Below are 24,785 nucleotides of genomic sequence, written 5' to 3'. Positions count from 1 at the left end.
GCGCGCGTAGACCGTTCGAGCGGCCGCGGTAGCGAAGGCTACGCGCTAGGCGGCAGCGTCAATGTTCTTCGATGCACGTCGAGTCACTTGTTCGCGGACAAGCGCGGCCGCCATCGCGTAGCCTTCGCTACCGCGGCCGCTCGAACGGTCTACGCGCGCTCTGATTGGTCGGGGTTTTCTCTTAATATCTCCTTAACGAAGCCCCATCCGACATTTTTGCAAAGGAAATTGTTGTTCAGAATGGTCTCAGCTACCCCCCATTTCCGGCTCCTCCTCGACTTTTGGGACACCCTGTATATTTAGAACCCAAGAGCTACCTCCCTTGCAATTGCTCGAAACTAGAGTTTTACAGGGACTCCATGTGCTAGCCTCGATGAAATGTAAAAATCGAGAGGGCTCGCCTTTCCATTTCTTTTCTTGGTCGGGTTATGGTGGGTTCGTTAGGATAAGAACCCTCATGTGCGAGGGCACATAGTCATGTGATTTGGCGCCCATTCATCGTTTTACGAACTCATCACCTACAGGTGGGGGCAGGTTCGGCCCTTAGGCACAGATATTGGCCCTTGGAACAACTAAAAAGAATATCTCTCAAACGCTTCTAGTAAGGTCTCCATTTTTCAGAGAGACAGCCTCGCATCGCTTACACTTACACAATAAACGACTGAATTGTTCGCCCTTTGCGGGTTTGACTAATTCCCAGCGGTTTTGCGCAAACCTTCGTTGTAAGATTCGAAATCAACGTGCTCGTTTGACCGGATAGAAATTTATCATAGCGAATGCGAATTGCGCCCGAGCTCGACTCGGAATCAGAGCCACGGTATTAAAGTGAAGGCCATGCGGATCCCGTGCGATAATTAACGGTCGTCACGGAAATGAAACGGATGCCGAGCATGCGAGCAGGATCGTGGCCAGAAAGGGTAATAACGTTATACCGTGTGTACGTCTGCATTCGGGACGGAGGGGGCGAGAGAGGGGAGAAGGGCGCCATTGGTGCAGAACAGTCGCCGGGATATATTCATTCGTTATTTCCGGCTCGACTGTGCACGGTTGCACCAAAAGCTGAAGCCGGAATTAGCTGACCGGAAACTGATCCTTCGTAACGCGAACCGACGCGCCGAAAAATTTCAGCTGCCGTGGGAACGGTCACCATTGGTTACATAACCCAGGGATTCTCAACGTTAAATCCCTATGCACTCTCCCCAATCATCTCGGAGATGAAACACGTCGTCGCGTGAGCGAAACAGCGATTCTAGATGACCAAAAACAAAAATTTGGGTTCCTAGAATCGACTAATTTCAGTTTTACAAGCACCTCAAGTATCTCATAACTTTCTGCTTATCACTAAATATTGACAACTTTGAGGGAGAAATGATAAGTCTGACTTACCTACCTCAATTTCTTTTTGTGCGTTTCACGCAGTATATTGGCAGACATACAGTCAGTGTAAGAAATATTCGTACAGCAATCCATTTAAAATAAATGGTTCCTGTACGAATATTTATTACACTGACTGTATACATTTTCTGCACACTTTGAAATAATTTTGTGACAATTATTATCGAAAATAAGTTCATATTTCGATCTATCTTGTTTTATAATTCTCTTCGCAGACTCGTAGTAACAATAACTTCATCTTCATCAGACTAGTAATATTATTGGGATACAAAGATTTCGCAAAGTTCAGATTTGAGTGGGTTATAATTTTTGTTTCTATTCTTTCTATAGATTATTTTCATTTGCTTTCGCGCAAATCCAATTGCCATGAATTGCCAACAATTCATTGGGTAAATATATTTAGTATATCATGAAAAGCGATGTAATTGACTACAATGATGCCACCTATGTCATGGTACCATTTATATTCAGGGCCTGTTATTCTTTCTTAAAAATCAAACTGATTTCATATTCAATATTTTTGTCTGCCTCCGTTAGATTTTGCAAAGGTAATTATTACTAGGTATTTCATTCACAACCTCGAGGGTAATTGTTACCCCTTGAACATGGATATCGATGTGTTACGGTTGGATGATATTCCTTGTTAGCCGAAAGGTTATAATGGTCGTAGCCAACTCCTGTGTAGTTAAGTAACATGTAGTTTTTAGATTTTGTCATCAAAATTTGTAAATGATAAAATTCAAGCTAATGAAATTTATTATCGTTCTTTAGAACGCAGTGAAATGCATGTTACACAACAATCTTTTGGCCCTTTATTTTCGTATTTCTAAATTCAATTCCCTCGAAGATGCTTTTATACTATAATAACAAGCGAATAAGAAGTTTTTCGGTCTCAAAGATTTCATATGATCCAAATAACTTCAAAGCCGAAAAAACAATTTGTCGCTATTCATATAATCATAAATTAGAAGACTAAGGTTTTTCCTTTACAATGGTACCATTAAAGTACATACAGAAAACTGCATACGTGGAGTAGGATTTTTATTAGTTGGATTCGTTGTTTCTGCTACTGTGTGCCGTATCTCTCGGAGGCAATCGGGATAAAAATATGAAAATAGTGGAAAGCCGCAACTCCTGCGTGGGCTACGAAACATGTTTTCAGAATTTTATAATAATAGATCATCGTAAAGTTCAGCACTCTTGGCAACAAACATGTAGTTTTTAAATTTTAGTATTTACATAATTTGTAAATACTAAAATTCAGGGTAATGAAATTTATTCATAGGTGATTTCAATTAAAATATAAAAGTTCTTATCCAATTTTCTGATTATCTTCAGATGTAACGACGATTTAACAACAGTTGAGAGACACTAGTTTAATCTTGCTGTGCGACGAGTAAACGCTCGCATAATTCTTTTTTGGACACCGGAGCGATTCAGCGCTTTGATGAATGAACGTTTTTTAGCAACGAATTAATTGGTACCTCTTTTGACGCAACGTTTTAAATTAACGATAATGCCGAACAGCTGCAATCGAGAGTTATACGACAAAAGGGTCTCGTAATTTTGACACAAACAAAGCCATGTAGTTACGTTTAACGTTCCATTTTTTGTTGATTATAAAAATTGTAATTACAGTCAATCCTCCGGTTATATAAATGATTCGATCTAGGATTCCTTTTATATAATAAATCGATCCTGGGTATCTGAAAAGTGCCTAATAATACTCTCAATATATTTTTGAAATATATGTAGATTCAAGGTGCGCAAGGGGCGCTCAAATTTGTGTTTTTAACTTTGGATATACGCATCAAAGAAAATCAAAAGTGCATCCGAATAGGTCACATCATAGAATAATGTAATGATGGCGCATTCGATGGAAACCAGTCATCACATATAACATAATGAAACCGAGAGGATAGCTAATTATAACTGCTACCATTCCAGAAAATATCGTACAAAATTAGAAATACTTCAAAACCCGCACTACGTCAATAGAGATAGATTTAGAGATGGATAGAGATAGATTCGACAAATCAAGAATGGTTCACAGTCCTCCTGTTTTTATAAATGCTCGGCTGATCGGCTGTCCCATTCCGAAGAAACGAACACAAGGCACGACGACAACAATATAAAGATATCCTGAATTAAGGCAGCTTCAGTATCGGAGCTACCTGATGATGCAGACTGCAACGTTTGCGAATCGTCGGAAACTATTTAAACATAGATGCAACGTCCATCCGAAAGCCATGAAAATTACATAACCAAATATAGTTTAAACCTGATTTATTCAAACATTTCAACCGATATTAAATTACTTTGATGATCCATCCTAGTCAAACTTGTGAATCTACAAAGTAGCAATTGTCAAATGTCTGAACATTAAATGTACTCACTGTATATACGCCTTTTGCATTCGAATGCGAAAAAGAAGCGAATATCGTCTGTAGACGATACGAGCACTTTTTCTCAGCTATGCAAACGAACGATTCAAACTGCTTCCCAAACGACGTCTGGCTTTTGAAGGAACGCGAATCCTTCTGAAAGCACACGTACGATCGTCAAGCATTCCTTCGTGGAAGTGATCGATGCAGGAAAGACTCCTGTGCATAGAATTCTCATAAATGGCCGCGAGACGTCGTATCATAAAGTGCTACGGCTTTTCGCTGGCAAACTAAAACTACCCCTAAATCGTCCCGCGAATGATACGAAACCCGAGTGTTTCCGTTAACCGTGAACCGATGATCGATTCCTAGGATCGATATGGAAATATCGGTCGACGGACCGCGCGCGATCCAATGGCCTTCGAATCCGATTCAATTCACGACGTACCCTTCTTCGTCTTCGTGTGCGTGGCACGTGGAACACAAGGGCGCAGGAGGGATGGAAGTGTAGGTAGGTTGCGTGGAGGAACAGAATAAAGGATACCTCGAATGGAAATGAATCGCGATCGAGGCTGAAGTGGCTCTCGACCATCGACGGATAACCGTACGCCAGGGCAATAATTCTGAAAAATTGTTCCGTTTTTCTGAGCTCGTTCTGAGATTCCAACACATAAATCGCGCTCGTTCCTGGATCACCGTGATGCATTGGTGTTTGAAAGTGTTCCCCGGAAGGACATTGGGGTCGTGTATTCCCGGCGTCTACGCGTGAAATGGATTTTCGTTCCATAAGTCGCGTATTGCAAAATTTATTGAAACAATAAATAAAGTAAAAGTAAAGTACCAGGTGTGAATTTTTATGTTTGTTGGTAAATAATCTATCGGAATGTCGGATAGCGTTTCGAGGTCCTGAAAGGTTTTAGCGAAGATCCTCATCGAGTCGAAATGTTACTATTTGTTACATCATTAGTGAAGTTATGTCATTATTGGTAATTATGGTATATATCAGAGTGGTGTGAGATTTGTAAGGCCTTGAACTAGAGAATGACATATGTATTATGTATTGATAAAATAAAGCTGTAGGGATATGTATTGAAATGAAATTTGTACCACTTGTTGGGCCTTCAAATTTCTCGATTGGTTCTCTATTAGGGGTCACCCGTCTTCGAACTCTACGTCAAGGTTCGTTGGAGGTGGTGTCATGTAACATTCCGAAATTCGACATTCATTCGGTAATGGTCATTCGTCCACAGTCGATTGTCATGAAACAGTCAATCCGTACTCCATCCTTCAAGGAGCAGAGGCTCAAGAACCGTTGGCTCTCTAACATACACGTAGAATCCCAAAATTAAACATAGAATTAAGAATCCTAAAGTCGAACGATTAAGCAGACAAAGCTTAAGAAACCTTAACACTCTACTAATCGGTAGTGATTGGACATAGAATTAAATTCGACAATATTTTTTATTTTTATATCATTCGCATAATATAATATTTATTTCATGTACTAGATGCGTTTGATGATTAATATTAGGTCTACCAAAAAGTTCTGTCCGATTTTAGAATAACATAAAATAATAAATTTCTCATACCATGAATAAATTTTATTGAATAATATAATTTTATTATTATTTATGACATCCTGCCAATATGATTGCAATTTGTATATCGTTTTTAATGAATATGCGTATACTTATGAAAAACTTGTTGTAACCGGAACGGACAGAATTTTCTGGTAGACCTAATATTTATATAATATTTTATAATTTGTACAATGACGTGAGCATACAATGGTGGCTTCGTAGTAGATAAAGTATTAATTGCCATGGCACAACTGAAAATAAATAAAAAACAGACGTGGATGATTGTGTCGATGTTTCCTTTTAGAAAAAGATGCACAGGCAGTGTTAGACTAGCTACCGAGCAGAATAGCTTTTCTTTATTAAATCAAACTTTTATTAAGCATCAGTATTTACTAAACTTATAGCAATATCTCGCATCTCCACTATAATTGAACCGACACTTACATTTTAAACTTCATCGTCACGGAAGTAAACCAAGTTTTCGCTCTAAACAATAAGATGTTAAATAGTAATATGGCAGGCAGTGGTTGACATAACGCGAGATTTAACCGAAATGGAAAATATCACCATCGGTGCAGCACGCTATACTTCACGAATTGCTTCACGATCGGACAATAACGGATATATATATCCGGATGTATGTATCCGTTATATATATTTTGTTGGGCGACTTTACGAGTGCGTCGTTCAATTTTCTCGCTCGTCTTGTATCGACGACGACAGGAGAGTGTTGATAAGAGACCACGAAATGGCTCGAACGTAATTGGAACATTGAGACAGAACGGCTGGCTAACTATGCATAGCCTTACAGGCGTTAGTATTCCGTCGTGTTGCCACCGGTTAGATCCAATTTAATGTTCTGCTCGCTCCTTGGATTTCAGATCTGGACACGATGCTATATGGATACACGAACAACATATACGTGCTGGACCACACTCCTGAGTCCCTGCCGGTGAGTACAATTCAGAACACCGCAGGCTAGTTAGAGCCGAATGTTACTGCAGATTGCGTTCCTCTATGTTCGCGCGTTAAACTTTATTGTCGAGATCGCGACTCCATGGCACGTACACGCGCGTTGCCCAGTTTGAAATTAATATTCCACGCATCAATGAAACGATATTTATCGTGCCGTAGTACCACGGTAAATGGAGCGACCTTTATCCTGAAATTCAGTAGAATTTTCATTGACGACGAGTACAACATCGTTCGATTACTTTTCGCTATGAAATCGAGAAATTGGATTTCTCAGCTTGCGAAATTGAACAATTGAGAAATTTCAATTTTTCGGTGAATTGTTGTGCGGGCTTGTTGGAAAATATGAAAGGAAATCGTATCAAGGGGTCATGCGCAGTCACGAAGCCGAAAAAAGCATGATTTTTGTGATTTTTTATTCAGACATCTAAAGATATTTGAACAAAAACTGTTCATGTATTTAAAAGAGCATATTTTGGAGAATACATCATAATTTTTACAATAAAAAATAACAATAAATAAACACAACATTGACCATTTTCGGAGGCCCTGTGAAGAAACAGCATTTTGAGGTGACCCTCGTGTATGATTCGATTTGGTAACTACAATCTAAATCATTCATATTTGTGTATCGAAGCTACAGCTATTTAAAAATTCCAGTTTACGGCGTCGATGAGCCTTGACTTACTAGCTTGCAAAAATGCAATGCATTCTCTCGGTAAAGTTCCCCGAATAAAAGTTCTGGATTTGTCAAGTTCGCCGTCGAATACCGCTGTTCATTTCGCGATAAACGCGAAGTTGAACGGGGTTCCGCTAAGCGAAAATTTAATTGAATTCAACGATACCGGATCGCGTTCGACTTTGTTCCCAATTAAACTTGCCGGCCGCTCGTTTCGACGAACAGTCGAGGTTAATAATAATCGTGCAGGCATGGCTCGCGTATTCCTCGCTGCTGTTCTCGCAACACGCGCTGAAATAACAAAATACGCAGATTTCGGGAATTGAATTGATGAGTTAGCGGAAATGGAAATTCCTTCGAATTTATTTCATCCATCCCACACAAAAATCTATTATCACGTTCCGGTCGACCGAGTGGAAAAATTTGCATCGCAATAACAGTATCAGTAATGTTTTATGGTCGATGGTTATGAAAAAACAGTTATCCGTCCCACGGAATTTAATTCAAATATTCGTTTCGGTCATTGAATTATTTACTTTTGCGAATAATAGTTTTCTACTTAAACGGGATAATTTTAATTAAATACACCACCGGCCATTAATTTTAATTTGACAATAAAATTTTTCAAGTAAAAGTTAATGAGTGTTTAATCGCCAAGATATTTTAACTTGTAAAAATAGCAAAACAAAATTTTCTTTTGCAAACAATTAAAGTCATTATGATTTTTTTTTAATGGAATGCAATGCGTTGCATTGTAAATGCGATCCGTTGATGTTATGTATCTTCGAAATAGTTCAGATATCTTGGCAAGTGATTCACGATGATTTTATAATTCAACGTCACATGGAGGTCATAATATTACACTGCAATTTATCATTTTATCTCGATATTGTCTACAAGATTACCAAGTTAAAAATATGTTTCCATTCAGAATAATCACGGTGACCTTAATTTTTGGCTACAGATCATTTTTTCAAATTCCAATTTTTTGGCTATTAAGTACTGGTTATCTTTTATTCAAAACATTTTTTTGTCAGATCATAGGTACTGCTTATCAAATCGTAATCTGATTGGTGACGCACTATGTATATTATTTACACATTTGAATTTATTCCTAAAGAAGAAGCGCTCCAGTACTCGCCATTGTCCTGCTACTCAGCATCTGCAAAATTGGCGTGTCCAAAATGTTGGGAAATGTAGATGGATCGTGGTTAGAATGAAAATGAGTCGATCGGTTTAAAACGCGAGTCACTTTGTAAACTGCAATCGTTGCACCTTGTTGTTCTATATTAATCACCGGTTAAACATTTCTCTCTGTCGGGTATCATTGTCCACCGAACGCAGCAGCAACACACTTAATTATGCAGTATTATGCGCCGCTAGGAAACCTTTGTGCACGAAACGGGGAAAAGCGTTGCAGAATCGTCCGCGTGAAACGTGGTCGCATTATGAATTATGTTAATTGGCCATCGATCTAATGGATCCAGCTCGTTAGCGGCAGTCGAGTTTCGACTCACGTCTACGGCGCGGTTACGAGTGGAACCCTCTGTAAAAGCGATGCATTTTTGCTTGATTATACAGTGACACACATATTCGTTCGCGTAATTCTGAATTCTACAAATGTTTATTTTTCTACGACTGGAAATGTAGACAACTGTTGTATCGTGTTTGTCTCTATTGTATCGTTGCCGAGGTTGCTTTCTTCGTTCCTAGTTAGCAGTATTTTTGATCATTTCTGAGGAAACTTCTAGCCGGTGAATAAACTTCTAGCAGTGAACAAACTTGTGAGTGAGGTATTATCTTACATGGATTTGATTTCATTTTGTAAAGGATTTTGTAAAGTCACTGGCTGTAACATCGTCGGCATTACTACTTAATTTGGCAATCTACAGTTGAAAGAGCTTATTACAAATAATTTAACCCTCTATGAGCCCGTGTAACTTTCAGATCACATGCTAATATATCGAGGTTCAAATGGTATTATTTTACTAAATAATTTTATATTTTTCACAACAAGTGAGGCTAGCGCTATAAATACACGCTTTCGGTATAAGTAGTAATATCAACGATGTCAGAGCCGATGGTCGTCCATGAATTTTGTGAAAACAAGTCGACGGATAAAGTTTATTTCACACTGTTTGTTCGAAAAGCTTCCTTTGATCTCGAAATAGTTTTGTAAATAGCATCAAGAGATGAAGGATATTCTGGAGGATATTTTTACTCATACTTGCATTACTAAAGCTAAAGTATTATATATCGATAACCCATGTCTCTAAGCTGCACATTGATCCTACAAATTGTATCATAAATATCAAAGGAGATCACTTCGCGAATGTTTCTTGTCAGAAACAAACTGATTGGATCATGCATGTGTTGAACGTACATGTACACATCTCTGCACATACATATAGTATGATTCGTGTACCGTGTACATGGTCGAACGTAATTTGCAGGAATCTCGATTCCGTGGCGACATAGACATTGAATTTCCGCTATCTCACCGCGGAGAATTGAATCGATCAATCAGTCGCATTCACGGTAATTAGGTTGCCGGATAAAGTGTTTACCAGCGGGTTCGAGCGTTTATATTTCGTCAGGGCCCACCCTTGTCCTCCGCGCGTGTATCAATTCATTTCGAGGCAATTACGCCCACCGGATAGTGGCTATAAAAATATTTTACTTTCAGAGACGTTACAGGAAAATTAATGGCTGAAAGCTTGGGCAGCTATGTTTGTTCGCGAACCGTGGACCGGCTGCTTTGGTGTTTGAGCACGATCATCGGCCCGCGGTTTGCGTATTGCCGTGTACATTTCGCGAGAGCACTCGCCGTGAATGGCTTTAATTGTTCGTAAACGCAGTTACAATAATTTTGGCGTTTTCTCGCCATTATACGGCGACCTGAGCAGTGAATAATCGGTATACAACACTCGAAAGTGGCCATTTTTGATACCGCTCGAGTAAGCAATTTTTACGTAACGAATATTTTAAGAGGTTAGGATACTGTGAAATTGTCAAAAATCGAAATTTTTGCTGTTAAAATAGTAGTTTGAAATCTCGAGAATGAAATTGCAAAAGGTTTCAGCCATCGATATAAATTATTTCTTGAAATAGAGTGTCGAGAGAGAAGTCGTAGATATACCTGCACGATATGGCAAACCGAGGCGTCTATAAAATGTCAAGAAATTTTCAAAGACTTTTCAATTTTATTTTCAATCAACTTTATGATCATAAACACAATTTGGCATTACATGCAGATACTATGCAAGCAATTTCGACTTAATTACGACTCGAGTTTTATCTTACAAATCACTTTGAAATTTTACAATTAACTTTGTTAGAACATTTATTGACATTCAAAATTTATGAATTTTACAATTATTTTACAAATTGCAAACAAAAAATTTACAGACTTCACGCACACGCAAGAGTTGGAGAGATTGAAAATTAAGTGACAGGATGTCTCACGACTAACTGATCGCGAACCACCACTTGCTGCACCCTACTTAATGATTTTTCTGCGACAGGGCATTTTTTTTATCAGAAAACTCCTTTATTGGTTTGTGACGCACTAAGAGCCAATTGTAACGGAACACTTTTTTGTTACTAGAGTGAAATCTCCTTAAATGGACAGGAACATCTCCACCAGGAGGTATACCCCTTGAGGGTAATCTAAATCTAACCTCACTTTACACTTTAAACTTTACACATTACAAGTTCGCAGCCATTAGCTCGATATTACTCGTGACAAAGAATTGTTTGTCACGAATAATACCGATTACCAGGTCTCACCACGTGGAGGTTGCTGCGACTGGAGACCCGGAGATAGAAGGAATCAAAGTTCCTTCGATCTCCCTCTACATAGAGTATACATACGTAGACGCATACTCTACATAGAGTCGACGAGCTCAATACTAAGTACGAAACGATGAAAATCAAAGGAAAACAAAATTCTCTTCGATTTCCAAAGTCTAAGTTTGACTCTGCCAAATAATTATTTGAACTAAATGGAAGCTAATTGGAAATCGCGACACGACGCGACCATGTAACGGACGTACTGAGTCAGTCCCGTTTCCTCTTGATGGATCTGGACTCGAGAGGAAGACGACCGACGCCTCCGAACCAGTCCTCCACACCCTGCACCCCGTTGGGAGCCACAATAGGACCCGACTTGCACCCGTCTCACTGCGCTTTGGACTTACTGCACTGCGCCGGGAGCCTTGGGCTACACTAAACGTGATGCAGGAAGTAGAGAACCGATCCGGAGGAGCCGATTGTCTCCCTCTCGAATACAGATCCACCAGGAGGACGGCAACCGACCTTTCTGTCCAGTTACACAGTTGGTCACTTCACTTATCACATGAAGCAATAGTGACCGACGTGGAGCACGAAGTTACGAGCCCAATATGGACTTACGAACAAACAAAACAAGTTGATTAATAATTCTTTGGCAGAGGGCAGACACTCGTACATGCATGCCTTAAAACTAACTTAGGTATATGCCTTACAACTATCCAAACCAAACTAAGATACCCACAAGCAATACCAAGTTACGAGAACTAAGGGAAACTACACTACGCAAAAATAGGAGGGACACGAGACACGGACGCGCGATCGCGAGATCCATATCGACCGAAGGATCGTCGAAGAATGAGACCGGACCTCTCGTATACCTGTGTCGAGGGTCGCGGTTCGCACGTGCGTCTCGAGGTAGAGAAGGGGAAGGGCGAACAACAACCGCGTGACATGTCGTGACATGTCGATTCGAAGGCTCGTTGGATCCATCCACAAAAGAATTTACAAAACATTAATACCACAGCATATATTCCCCATCATTGTTTAAATAAGAAGTATTGTTAATAATTAATTGAACTATTGTTGGAAATTAATATTTAGTTGGTTCAATCAATAAATATTAAAATATTGACAAATTTCTCACGATTAATGTCTCTAATGTTTACTTATGTCGGAGATATTAAGTTTTAATTGTTCCAATCAATAGATATTAAAATATAGAAAAATATCTCACGATTACTTATTTAAATTTTATTCTCAACTTGTCATGTTCGGAGATATTACTTTCTCGAGAAACATTGGTATAATAATCTGAAACTTTAAAATGCATTAAATATGTACATCTCCGAATTAATTGAATATTTACAATGCATATAGTAACATTCAGTCTTTGATTAAATATTAATAAGAATCACGGTTCAGAGTAAGTATTCATCGAACACAGTAATCGTGAGAAATTTTTCTATATCGTTATATCTGTTAGCTGGAATAACTAAAAATTAATTTCTGATAATAGTTACATTAATTATTAACAATATTTGTTCAAGCAATGACCGAGAATATGACCTCGCCGTAATACTACACCGCATGGACAGCGGTAAATGCTTTTTCTAAAAATGTTCAAAATCATTACTAACCAATAAGTCACTAGTTTGTGATCTCAATCACCAACCGATTACGTTTCTTTTGAGTAGCTTCGTGTGTATGGGTAAAAGGAAGACATGTCTGGATGAATGCAAGAGTTTAGTTTTAACTAGTCAGCTGTGTTGGACGAGTATACTCGTCATGGAGAAAATGCAGTATTTCGTGTCATGAAAGTCAGAGTGTCAAACTTCGTGTGCGACTAACAACGAAGGTGTTATTTTAGTTCGTATCCATATCGACAATAGTTTAACTAGTAATCAAATCCTACACTATTAAAGTAACCAACAAGGTTAATTCGGACACCCAAATTACCGTAGACCAGGTTAACCAGTTTCACGAGGACCTCACCGAGAATAGAAAATTCCCATCGGGGCTCTTACGAATTTGTAACTTCCGAGCAGAATTTCATTCACGGTTCCAGGCGACAGAAATTTTACGGAAAAAGTACAGTGTTAACTTATCCTTAATGGCGAGCTATTTATCAGAGGCGAGGATCTCGAGGAAAGTTTGCGTGCTGTTGGAAATACGAGAGGAGACTTGATACGTTTTCCCACGGGAGGACAATGGACTCTGTCTAGTCGAGCACCCGATACATCGAATCAGGTTTCTACTTGTTATCTGCCAGCATTTGATGATCTCTTTGCCATTTCCCGTCCGCTCTTTTGTCTGGCGTCTGGAATCCTGAAGACGTCGTTTCCTTTCTGGCTCCTTCCTACCCGCGCCGGAGATAAAGATAGTCCAATTGCCCAAAGGAGAATGGATCCTTTACGCCGAGGAAGAAAATAATTGCTGGGGTACATAGTACGTTGTTGGGACGGACAAATGCCACGGGATCATCCTCTGTGATCTAACTTTCTTAAGTATCCTTACCGCTGATTCCGGATTTGACGTTCTCTTTTAAAGTCATCCGATTTAAAACGCGCGGGGTAAGCATTTTCATGCGAATTTTCTTTTCAAACCCAGGTGACAATAATAGATAGTTCTATAAAGAACTGTGGAACGTTCATGTACTTTAAACATTTTTAAAAAGTATGTAAGGGAATAATATTCATTAAGAGTGTAGCAGATAGAGACGAGTATTTATTGCAATGGGACCTCGATTAACCGGTGACGATGTATAAATATATATAAACGCATTTCTTATCTATATGTTATGTCAAAATGACTATTGTGTATATAAATTAGATTTTCAATTTTTGTTCTTCAGGTCTCGATTTATCCGGGCTGTTTTGAACCCAATGGGCCCGATTAATCAAAGTTCCAGTGTAATTAAATAATCTCCTGAAGATGAAGTAATATATAGTCGCATACAGTTCATCCAGTTTTTTCTTCGGAAAAGTTTGTGTACTTGGCGTTTCCCTTTTAACTCTAGCATCTTGAATAACATTGTTATGTACATTCGGATATACTAAAAATCTAATTATTATCCTATTGAAAATAATTTTCAGGAGCTAGTATGTCTCGATCCACAGTCTCTGGTATTCTTCAGAAATCTGCTTGATAGAGTCGTTTTCTTTCAATTCAACTAAAATAGAGAAAGGCTTGTTCAGAAATCTGGACTAAATGTTAAGGAAATATATTTAAAAGTTAATGGCTACATATTAGAGAAACCTAAACTTCTCATCTAAGAAATCAACAAATTTCATTGAGAAGATACGAAATTCTCTTTACTCTGTTATGTATAATAATAACACCATCTTGCAAAATATATTTGCAAGACAGACTCCAGAAAAGGATTAAAAACCATGGTTCGAATCGAAGAAGTAACCACTAAATCTACGAATAAACATTGATGATTAAATTTACCCACAGCAACAACGTTACGGAATTGACAAATGTTATAGGTCAGCATCGGTTTATATTTTTGATAACGTCGAGCGGAACCAATCGGTGCCCGTACGGTTAAAAATAAATACGATAGCTGACGTAATCACTGGAAACACTCCGACGCCTATCGAACGACCTAACTGATTCTAATTAAGGAATTGGCAACTAAATCGGTTGACCTCTCTCCAAGCCGAGTAATTAAAGACTGGTTACCTGAAACGAAGAATTACTTGAAAGTAAATTTTATAAGTTTCTCCATGCTGAGAACTCTGCACCCGCACCGTCCAAGTTTCTTTGTTTCGAAGTCTGCACCAACTGCTGTTCGAAACATGTTTCCTGCCCAATATGTTTCCAACGCGTTCAATTTAACAGGACTTGTCCAGCTACAGTATGAAATCGCCAGTCTCATGAAACTTTAATCGCTACCAAAATGTTCGTGCCTGGAGCGACTTAAAGTTTGACCGGACAAACCAAATATTGACTTTACGCGTTCCTCGCAGGAGTAGAATTTCGAAATAAAAGTGAAGAGTCTTCTGTTATTTGATGGATGTATTTATTAACGTGGAATAATATACCTTAAGGACGTAGAACTTAATGGATGGTGACTGCAATGTAATATAAGCAAGAGTTGAAACAATTCCGAAAATAACTATTTCAAACCATTATACAGACTGTTCACGTGAATGATAACGTTTATAATGTAAATGACAAGTATTAAGTAAAAATGAAAAATAATAATTAAATAATTGCTCGCAAATATAAAATGGTGGATAAAATATAAATGAATACATTTAAAAATGAATAATCGTCAAAAATATGAAACGTCCACGTTTCTTATATTTTTCAATGCACCAGTTCCAAATCACAATTTCAAGCAACCGTTTCAATATCGTAAATGGATCATGATCATAATTACCGCTCTTCGCAAAGCAGTAACACTCCTAATGAAGTTTCGTGTTCGAAACTAACAGTCAACCGTTAGGTTGCGGACTCAGGACGACCAACAAGTACACAGGAAACCGACAGAAATCTAGAAGATTAGGCAAAACTACTTAACGAACCGGTGTAAGTAATAAACTTCCGCAAACTCCAGACCATCTATTGAATCCAATCCCGTTCCACTTACCGTTCTCGGTCCCTTTTCGAGCAAACGTTCAAGCTTGCGTTTAGCTTCGAAACGCCTCCCAACGAAGCCTTCAGGTTACAGAACTCCCTCTAAAAGTGCATCCTGCTTTCCGTAGACGTTTATGGTCGACGATAGTCGAAAGTCTCGGTCTAGGGGAATGCAAAAGGGAGGAGAGGCGTAAAAGCTTTTAACTCGCGAATTTTCTGGTCTTCAAAGCCATGATTTAAAAGCACCAGTAAACAGTATTTTTTGTAAGCCTGCAAAGTATAGATCCTTATTGTTTCATGTTGGCAAGCTTGTCTATTAATATATTCTTGGTACCGTTGACGTGAATTCACGTCACTTCAAATTCTATTCCTGGTTGTCTATTATCTACCTTACAAGCAAGTGTACAAATTATGAAAATCGTTTTATTTTATACACCACATATGTACAACATTGATATTTCAAAACATACTTTGTAATTTTTATCTTCGCCCTAACGATGCAAATTTGCGATATCCAGCTTCAGAATTTTATTATTTTCGTTAGTACTCGGTATTGAAAACGTAAAACATCTGCCTGTCGCGACTGGGTTAATAACCAATGAAGCAAATTTCGTAAGACCACTTTATCCAACTGTACTGAAATTGTTATTATTGTGATCCTAATAAAACATATTATACAGTAGAAAATTAACATACAATTATTCCATCGATACGTTCTGGGCATTTTTGTTTTGCATGATCCCATGTAAATGGATATTTAATAATGTATCGTTGGAGGCGTGCGCACCGTTTGTGTAATTAACGAGAGTATCCAGCGGGGGCAATTGTTTTTTGAATTAATGAAAACAGGCCCCCTGGCGAAGCTGATTGAAAATTGCTCGATTTCGTTCGCGATATTGCCGGTGATAAATATTTGAACGAATAAAGTCTCGATTGCAAGTCTTCGCTTTGATGGTTTCGTTGAATTTATTACATAGTCGAATGTTATTACACGGCAATGCAATTTATACAATTTGTTACCTCTACCAGTACATCTAAACTTTTTTTCCGTCGTAGGATATTAGGTATAGAAATTAATTATGAGTCGAATTAAATTTTTTTTTCAAATCGATTCAGTAGTTCCAGAGATTAGCCAGAACAAACAGACAGACAGACGGATGATGTCATATGTCCTTAAATTCATCTTGATTTATAACACTTAGTAAACGAAGCATGTGTTAATATTCAAAATACAGTGTTATAGTTGAAGTTGTTAACTCCGCGCTTCAATTAAACAAAGGCAGAAGAATATATAATAAAGTATCGATGATCGTAGAATAACTTTTAAAACAACCTTGGAATAACTTATCGCAATTAGATGGATGCTTTTAAATCATTAAAATTTCTTTTAGACCTTCATGTTTTCAATAGCAGCTGAATTTAGAGCATGTATTGTGTAATATAATTGTTACAATGATCGTTACTATTACAAATATTCTTCCTACGTAGAAGATGTTCGACGGTACACGGTTTTGCGTGTCATTAAACTTTTATAACAATCCCCAGCACCATGTTAACAGCTCAAGAAAATCATGGCGTCTTCGTACAAAGTTTCTTCGTACATAAGCCGGATCGTTCCAATTATTTTCTTCCAGCAAAACGATCTCCGTGTTCGCATTATAATAGCGCTAACCGCGATCATTTGTTCCGTACCGTGGCGTACCAGAAACGAGGAGTAGTTTTTAATGATCCGGCGCCGATAATTACGAACGCTGCATCCTGTCCACGTGAAATTTAATCAACGAAGGAGCAAACCCAGTGACGGCTTAAAGACGCAAGGCCATACCAAGATTTTCAAGCCCGTTTGTAGAATCCTCTAATTTCGTGAATTTCTGAAAATCATTTCAAACCAGATACCGAAAACGCAAAAATGATATGTGGGTTGTTAAGACCTCGCAAATTGTATATTATCGTAAAATACAAATTCAAACATAAACGTTAAAGTAATCTCCATTACTTTCCACACATGTCTGTCATTTCTCAGGCAATTGTCAGATTTCATACCGAAAAGTAGTTTGAAACCGATGAATTCAGTTAAAGTTCTTTTCAACCTCCTCGGATGTTTCACATCGACAATCTACAGAATTCGCTTTTTATCACGAAGCTTGTTTCTTGCCTCAGTCTTTTTTGAGTTGAATTGCAAAAAGAAGGCAGTGCCTTGAATATTGTTTTTTAAACGATAGCGTGTTTACAGCCGATTTTTCAGGCTATACTCGCAGTAAGATCAAATTTGATAACATGTTTTACAGGTAATAAATCACATGTCAAAATAAAATAATTACAAGAAACAATTCATATACAAATGGATACTATGGTTGGTGGAAGCTAGGAGCCGGCAATTAATTTTGTACGCCTAATATATGCAGATAATTTCAGTCAGATATAGGATTTTTATATTTAATAATAATCCAGATACGTCAAGAACACTTGAAGTTACTGATAAATTTAGAAAAAAAATTTTGGTTCTCCCTTCTTATTTGTACCAATCTGTGAACAAATGATTATCGATAAAAGACAGAAAAAAAATACTAAAAATGAGCAACCGAAGAAGCACAGAATTTTCCATGACAATTTAGACGTATCAATAAGAAGAATAATATTATATAAGTATATAAACAATTTTCTTAGACGTTTTAGACGAAACCAAATCTCCTAAAGACTCATTTCCCTCCCTTAAACCTCATTCTTGCACTAACTGAAAATTGTATGTCACGGATGAACTCCAATTCCATGCGGTGTTTGAACATTCTCTGAACTTCCGTGCTCGCAAACGTCCCTTCTTAATAACAATTTTAAGTGCCTTGATTAACGTGCGTAATTTTAATCGTTCCGAGATCCGTGACCACCGCGACGCGACTCAAAGAACTTGAACGGGAGTAGGTCGAAGAACGAAGGAAAAGCGTGTCTTTGCATGAACCGCGTGCAAAGACCTCGTCACGTTCCCCTTTGGATGCTTCTTTTACGTGGCATTCAAGAAAGAGAGAGGGCGACGGACTTTTTAGCGCGGCGATGCTTGTCGCAGCATCGTTAGAAAATCCCTTTCGCCGTGGGCGACCTCGCGGTGGAAAGTCTCAAAGAGTTCTCTCGCCGATATGAAACGAATGAGACAGCGGGAAAGGACGAGGCACTCGCGAGTGCGTCTTACCTCGTTAAGAGAATAATGCCTTTCCGGTGCGACTTGTTCCGCCGTCCTCTGGTAGACTAACGAGACTCGACGAAGCAGAAACGCGAAAGCGACAAACACCTTCGACAAAGGCTAATCAGTGAGCCCCGTGGAGCTTGTTGGCGGAATCGTCTGGAAATCGACGAGGAATGCGTCGCGTGAAACGCCATTGATTCCACGTGTTGCGAAAATTATCATGGTTCGAGTAACTCGATTTAAGGTTCATTCGCTCTTTCTAACTTCTGACTATGCTTCGTTAACGGACTCACGATTACGGATGTTTTTTTCTTCTTATATCAGATGTTATAGTCGCATCAGACACATTATAGAGTCATTAGCAACTGACTCAAAGGAAGCTCTTGATTGTAAGTTATAATTTATGGAAGAGCATTGTTTGTTTCAAAAACTTTAAGAGTAGAAATACATTCTTTTATAAACTTTTCATGATATTTGTTACCTTCTAAAGTAATTTCTGAAGAAAAGCAAATTTCTTGATCTGAAACCATAATTAGAGAATAAATTGATTATAATAGGTCCGCCATTTTGAATATTGTATTCTCGACGTCAAATCCGAAATAGGTAACATCGAAAATTTGTTTATACTGATACATTATATAAATACAACGGTCGACTGGAAAATAAATTGGTCACACTGAATTTAATACTTTAAATTTGTTAATTTTAACTTCAAATTTGGAATCAGCGACTTGAAAAATTCTGATGTGCAAATTCATATATAAATCCAAAGATTTTTTCGACTCTTGGGCAGCTTCCCGAGGTTTCAGACCACTGTAAATCGCCGCTACGAAAACGTGTGGTGCCGACCGTCAGAAAATAAAGAACTCGAGTACGGCAAAAATGCAACTACTTTAGCGAAAGAGTATTGTATTGGCAAATCAGCAATTACGGACATTAAAAATACTAGTCGAGAAACTGTGGAAGCCCTGAAAAATGAAACCTTAGACAATGCAATTTGTAAATAAAACGCAATATAGCTTTCTAAGCCTATCTTACCCCAAAAGCTACATTTAATTTCAGTATTTGTGACTTTTATTATCAATACGTTCTCCTCTTTGAAAAATATACATAAATATCAACATCAAGAAAGTACAAAAAATTGAATCTCATTTCATATTTCATTTTATTCTATTACTGAAATCTTGATAAATCGATTATTGCACCTGAAGTACAAAAAATATTCTATCATCCGAAGATTCTCTTATCCGAACACCGATGATCCCAAATTAATTCGGATCATCGAGGTTCTACCTCGTTTACGGAATTCCGTGTAATTCGTGGACTGTCTACATACCATAGCGTCCTTATCGGTAATTGCATCACCCCGTTTCCTCGTTCGAGGACCCCGATCGGATACGTAGATCATCGGAGAATGGAATACCCCCTTGTTACGAAAGCAATCGTTCGATACGATATTCCTCGAACCGATATCGCGGCCGTGTAACATGGCAACATCGACTAATAATCGCACTCGACCGCAGGACATGGACATGTTGCAACTGTTCGCCTCGCCAGCGGGTCGAGCGTTGCTCAGCAGCGACAATCGGCCGAGAAGATCGACGTCGACCTCCTCCTTGTCTCGAGAGTCCTCTTCAAGGTTGAAGAGCGGCAGAAGACCGTCGGGTACGGGCATAGTCAGCGCACCGACCTCGCCACCGAGGCAACGCAAATCTAGCGCGGAACTCTACAAAGAGGCTGTCGAGATCCTCGGCCTCACCTGTTCGCTGACCGACAGCTGCCGATGTATCGACTGCCAGGTAGGTATCTTCGTTTCTTTACTTTGTCTTTTACTTGAAGAAATTTATTTTATTGGAATGGTGTGTATTACGAGGGATTTTGCCCTGGGCTGTGATAGTAGACTCATCAGTGTTTCTCAACGTGGACGATATTATCCCTTGGTGGGGAATTGACATTTTAAAGTAGACGATTATCGACCTGCTTTTGGCGGAGATGATCATTTTGCATGAGCGAATCGTAAAAATCGCCTTATACATCGAAAATAAGGTGACTTAAGGGGACACAACATTGGAACGACACTTTTCATACGTTGAACTGCCAAATTAATACTCTTGAAAATTTCTACTGTGATTAAGTTTCGTTTTCTGACTATTGGAAACTACATAATCAAACATTTATGTATTATTTATTTTTACAACTTCATTGAAGTTTAAAAATTTCATTCAGATTTATTGTTTTTGATACTTAAGATTCAGAATTAATTTTGTTTGTTCTTCAGTGAAAAGCACTGTCATCCATATATGGGTGACGTGGTGATAAACGTGTTATAAAATAATTTTTGGAAATAAAATATAACCGAGTTCGAAAAACATTAAAACTGCACTAAAAAGTATGAAATAATTTCTAGTTAATTGATATGAATACTCACCAGTTCCAGATATAATTGCTTAAAAGTATGAAATAATTTCTATTAATTCGATCGATTAAAGCGTTATAAATCATAAATAAAGAACATTAATGTAATGTCGATAACTGAAGTCCGACTCAAACTCTGATAGTGACCTCAAATGTTAACAAAACAGTACTCTTTTTGAACAGAAAAAGTTGCAGAAATAATTGAATTCTTTCCGCAATGTCCTGTAATTTCTGTAGCGAGACCGAGTATCGATGTGTAATTGCATCCATTTACAGAACCGCTCGCACCGACCGTGCAATTAGTGCGAATCAGCAGGGATAATCTTCGAAATTAAGCCAACATTGTCTCGAATTAAGATCAAATTCACCTGACCTTCGCGGCGCCAATTATACCTTAAACGAAGTGCTTTCAGACATCGAGCTTTTTCTCAGGGTTACACGTAAACATTCGCTTGTTCCGCTTTAATCAGAGATACACGGTCCTCCAGCTTGCCCATTTGAGAACGTTAATGGGTGGAAATGAAACGGGAAAGATGGAAACGGGTGTCCAAATTTAATTAAAAATTTTATCGCTTATCCGGCCATCTTTGTAATTGCTGTCTCACGGAGATTGCTGTGTACATTTCACGATTTCACGGGGATTTCGGAATCGTAATGAAACGATTCCCGTACCGGTGGAAGCTTGCGCGGAAATGTTGAGAAATTGACGTTCAGCTTTCTAGCTAACTCCCTTCTTGTTCGTAGCATAGGTACAGTGAACTCTCCCATAGCGCGTTTAATTTGTACCCTGTTCTATGGAAATCCCGTAATAAGAAATTCGGAATTAGTGTAAATCAAGTTAATTCGGATTAATACTTCAATGTCGATTCGTGAATCTTTAAATTCTAAAATGACTTAATACTAACATCTTCTGATTTAAAAGCAGAAAATTAATTTCTACACCGAATTAACAAGTATACTTGTAATCTGCTAGAAGAACAAGTATAAACCAAATTTGTTGGCTAAATTTAAAAATTTTAAATGGCGGATACAACATAACGACACAAAATGCGAAAAATGACTGAATTTAGATGAAAATGGTATACAGGGATTATCGGAATCGCTGATTCCAAATCTGAACTCAAAATTTAGAAATTCAAAATGGCGGAGAGAACATAACGACACACAAATGCGAAAAATGACTGAATTTAGATGAAATTGGTATGCAGGGATTTTTGAGCTCGCTGATTCCAAATCTGAACTGAAAATTTAAATATTCAAAATGGCGGATCCAATGTGGCGACACTGAATGCGAAAAGTGATTCGATTTGGACGAAACTTAGTATACAGGTGTTTTTGGAAGCACTGATTCTAAATCTGAACTCAAAATTTAGAAATTCAAAATGGCGGACTAAAATCCGAAAAGTAACTGGATTTAGGCGAAACTTAGTATACAGGTGTTTTTGGAAGCACTGATTCTAAATCTGAACGCAAAATTTAGAAATTCATAATGGCGGATCTAATATGGTGAATACAGTGTTAAAAGTGATTTGAATTAAGTGAAACTCGGTATGCAGCGGTTTATGGGGGTGCTGATTCTAAGTCTAACTTAACGTAATTTTCATAGTCATTTTATCCACATTTCGTTTGATGAAATGAGATTAGGTGGGGGTGAGGTGAATAGCAAAAGAAATTTCCCCTTTAATTTGCGTTTACTTGCGTTCAATCTCCAAACATGTGCAATAGGTTTATGAAATAAAAAATATGATATATGATAAACAATACTGGTGTCGTTAAATGAAAACAAGAAATAAATAAGTAGTATGAAACACGGAACTCTATAAATAATACAAGTATCACCTTGCCATCTTTACAACCCAAAGTAACATGTTTTCTCGTTTCTTTCCAGAGCAACTACTTCGACTGCGACGACGATTGTGGTGACGCGAGACCGGAATTGGCTGCAGGCACTCCGATCCTGCTGGACCACGCTCTGTCGCATCCGTTGACATGTTCCATTCAGTAGCAGCCGACCAACGCGTAAACATTCCGAAATCGGCCCTCCGTTAGTCCACTCTGCCACATCGCGAACCCGAAAGTGACCCAAACCCGTCGGAGAGCCATCGCAGTCGTTTTATCCGTGACGAAGAGGCGACGTTCGACGCGTGCGCCTCCTTCACGTGCAAACGCTTGAACGAAGATTAACGCGAACCGCGAGTTGAAGACGAAACGAATCGACGTGGAACTCAACGAAGAACACACTCCCGCCTCCGATGTACAGGGTCGCATAGCCACAACTTTGCCCAGCGAACGCGAAACGTCGAGAACTTGCACCAAGGTCTTGATTCACGCTTCTTCGACGAGTACTCGTGCGTCCTCTTCCGATCTTAATTATATTAATTACGTTCTTGCCTCTAAGTAAACTCTGCTCGATTCGTGTATTTGGTGTGCGTAGAGGAAGGTTGCTCAAGTTGGACCATCTTCGACATTCTCTGAAATCGAAATGTTAACTTTGCGGCCGTATTTCCCACAGATATAGTACTCGCGCTGGTTTAAAGTATTTTTGGGTAACTCGCGTTCAGACTGAAGCCTTCGATTTTTTACGCGAATTTAAATACACGTGTACACGTGAAGAGCAATTCATGCGACTTATTCGTATAACATCGCGAATCTCGTAAATCTCTGAATAGTGGAATAATCACACGATTGTGTAGTCACTAGTCATTCGAAGAAAATCTCAGACACTCGCAGTTATGGGTACAAATACTTGTAAATTTTGATATTTGTACAATTTTTTTGAAGACTTATGATAAATGTATTATAAACTAGACTTCTGCATATATTTATTGTAACCTAATACAATGCTCAGGTTTTGATACATTGTTGAAATTTCTTCATATCTTTATAAATTGAAAAAATGTATTAATTTCGAAAATATTTTTAATTCCATAGTCTTTCGAAAATATGATACTTCCTACTGCACGCTAAGCAACAGATGTTCTTTGAACAGTTGAGTGTAACGAATGAAGTGAAAATGGCTAGTATTCAAAACACAAAACTACAAAATTATTTCTATATTTCAAATGTTTGATTGGATTAAACTATATTCTTTTGCCGAAAGCAACCGAATAATTCATTTATCGAGAAAACACATTTTGTTGGTTTATGATAGATTTGTCATAATAAAAAAGAATTGTAAAATGTCGAAATTCATATGTAGGTATCTATATCCAAAATTGAGAGCATCTGATATTTCTTCCGTGTGATTCCCATTATTCTCGTAATTCACGTATATGTACACGTGACTATCCGTGTCATGTGTATTTTGTGGACAACGTGAAATACACGTGAACACATGATATAAGGGGCTCTAGTCTAGACGATTGTTGCCTAAAAAACGGTTAAATTTTATTCGCACGAATTTGTTTAAGCTGAGTGCATATTATTCACTGAACATGGTAGTGAATATTTTATACAGATTTGTCTATCGTTTATTTCTGTATGGTATATTTTATTGGTTTTGTTGGTCTTTTGGCTCGTGAGTTATAAAATATGATACTTCTTACGGTAACAGATTCGTTATGTGAAATCTCTTTGTTTGGAATAAAATATTCTTCGAACTTAACTTCAATATAGTCTAAAAAGCTGTTAGCTTCTTGAATTCTTAATCTAATGCTTTCGTCATTAAATGTAATCGTTTGAAAACTTATATTATATTTACCTGTAACGTTCAATAAATTTTGGAAAGCTTTTCTATGTGAAATATTACTAAACCAATTGTTGCACTTCCGAACATTAAAATCGACCGCATAATGTAACGTCGCGAT

General features: G+C 38.1%; 1 protein-coding gene across 3 annotated transcripts in view; it reads left to right on the top strand.

The window, feature by feature from the left end:
* The window catches only part of LOC128878118 (uncharacterized), a 218,804-nt gene extending 195,809 nt beyond the window's left edge, over window positions 1-22,995 (top strand). For all 3 annotated transcript variants that reach the window (XM_054126021.1, XM_054126020.1, XM_054126022.1), the window contains 3 exons: window positions 6,241-6,311; window positions 20,088-20,363; window positions 22,868-22,995. In XM_054126021.1, coding sequence (XP_053981996.1) covers window positions 6,241-6,311; window positions 20,088-20,363; window positions 22,868-22,984 — 464 coding nt within the window. In that variant the 3' untranslated portion in view covers window positions 22,985-22,995. The remainder of the gene's footprint in view (window positions 1-6,240; window positions 6,312-20,087; window positions 20,364-22,867) is intronic.
* The last annotated feature ends 1,790 nt before the right edge of the window (window positions 22,996-24,785 follow it).

The sequence above is a fragment of the Hylaeus volcanicus genome, chromosome 6 (genome assembly GCF_026283585.1).
Source record: "Hylaeus volcanicus isolate JK05 chromosome 6, UHH_iyHylVolc1.0_haploid, whole genome shotgun sequence".
Classification (NCBI taxonomy): Eukaryota; Metazoa; Arthropoda; class Insecta; order Hymenoptera; family Colletidae; genus Hylaeus; species Hylaeus volcanicus.
This window is presented reverse-complemented; position numbering and strand designations above follow the sequence as displayed.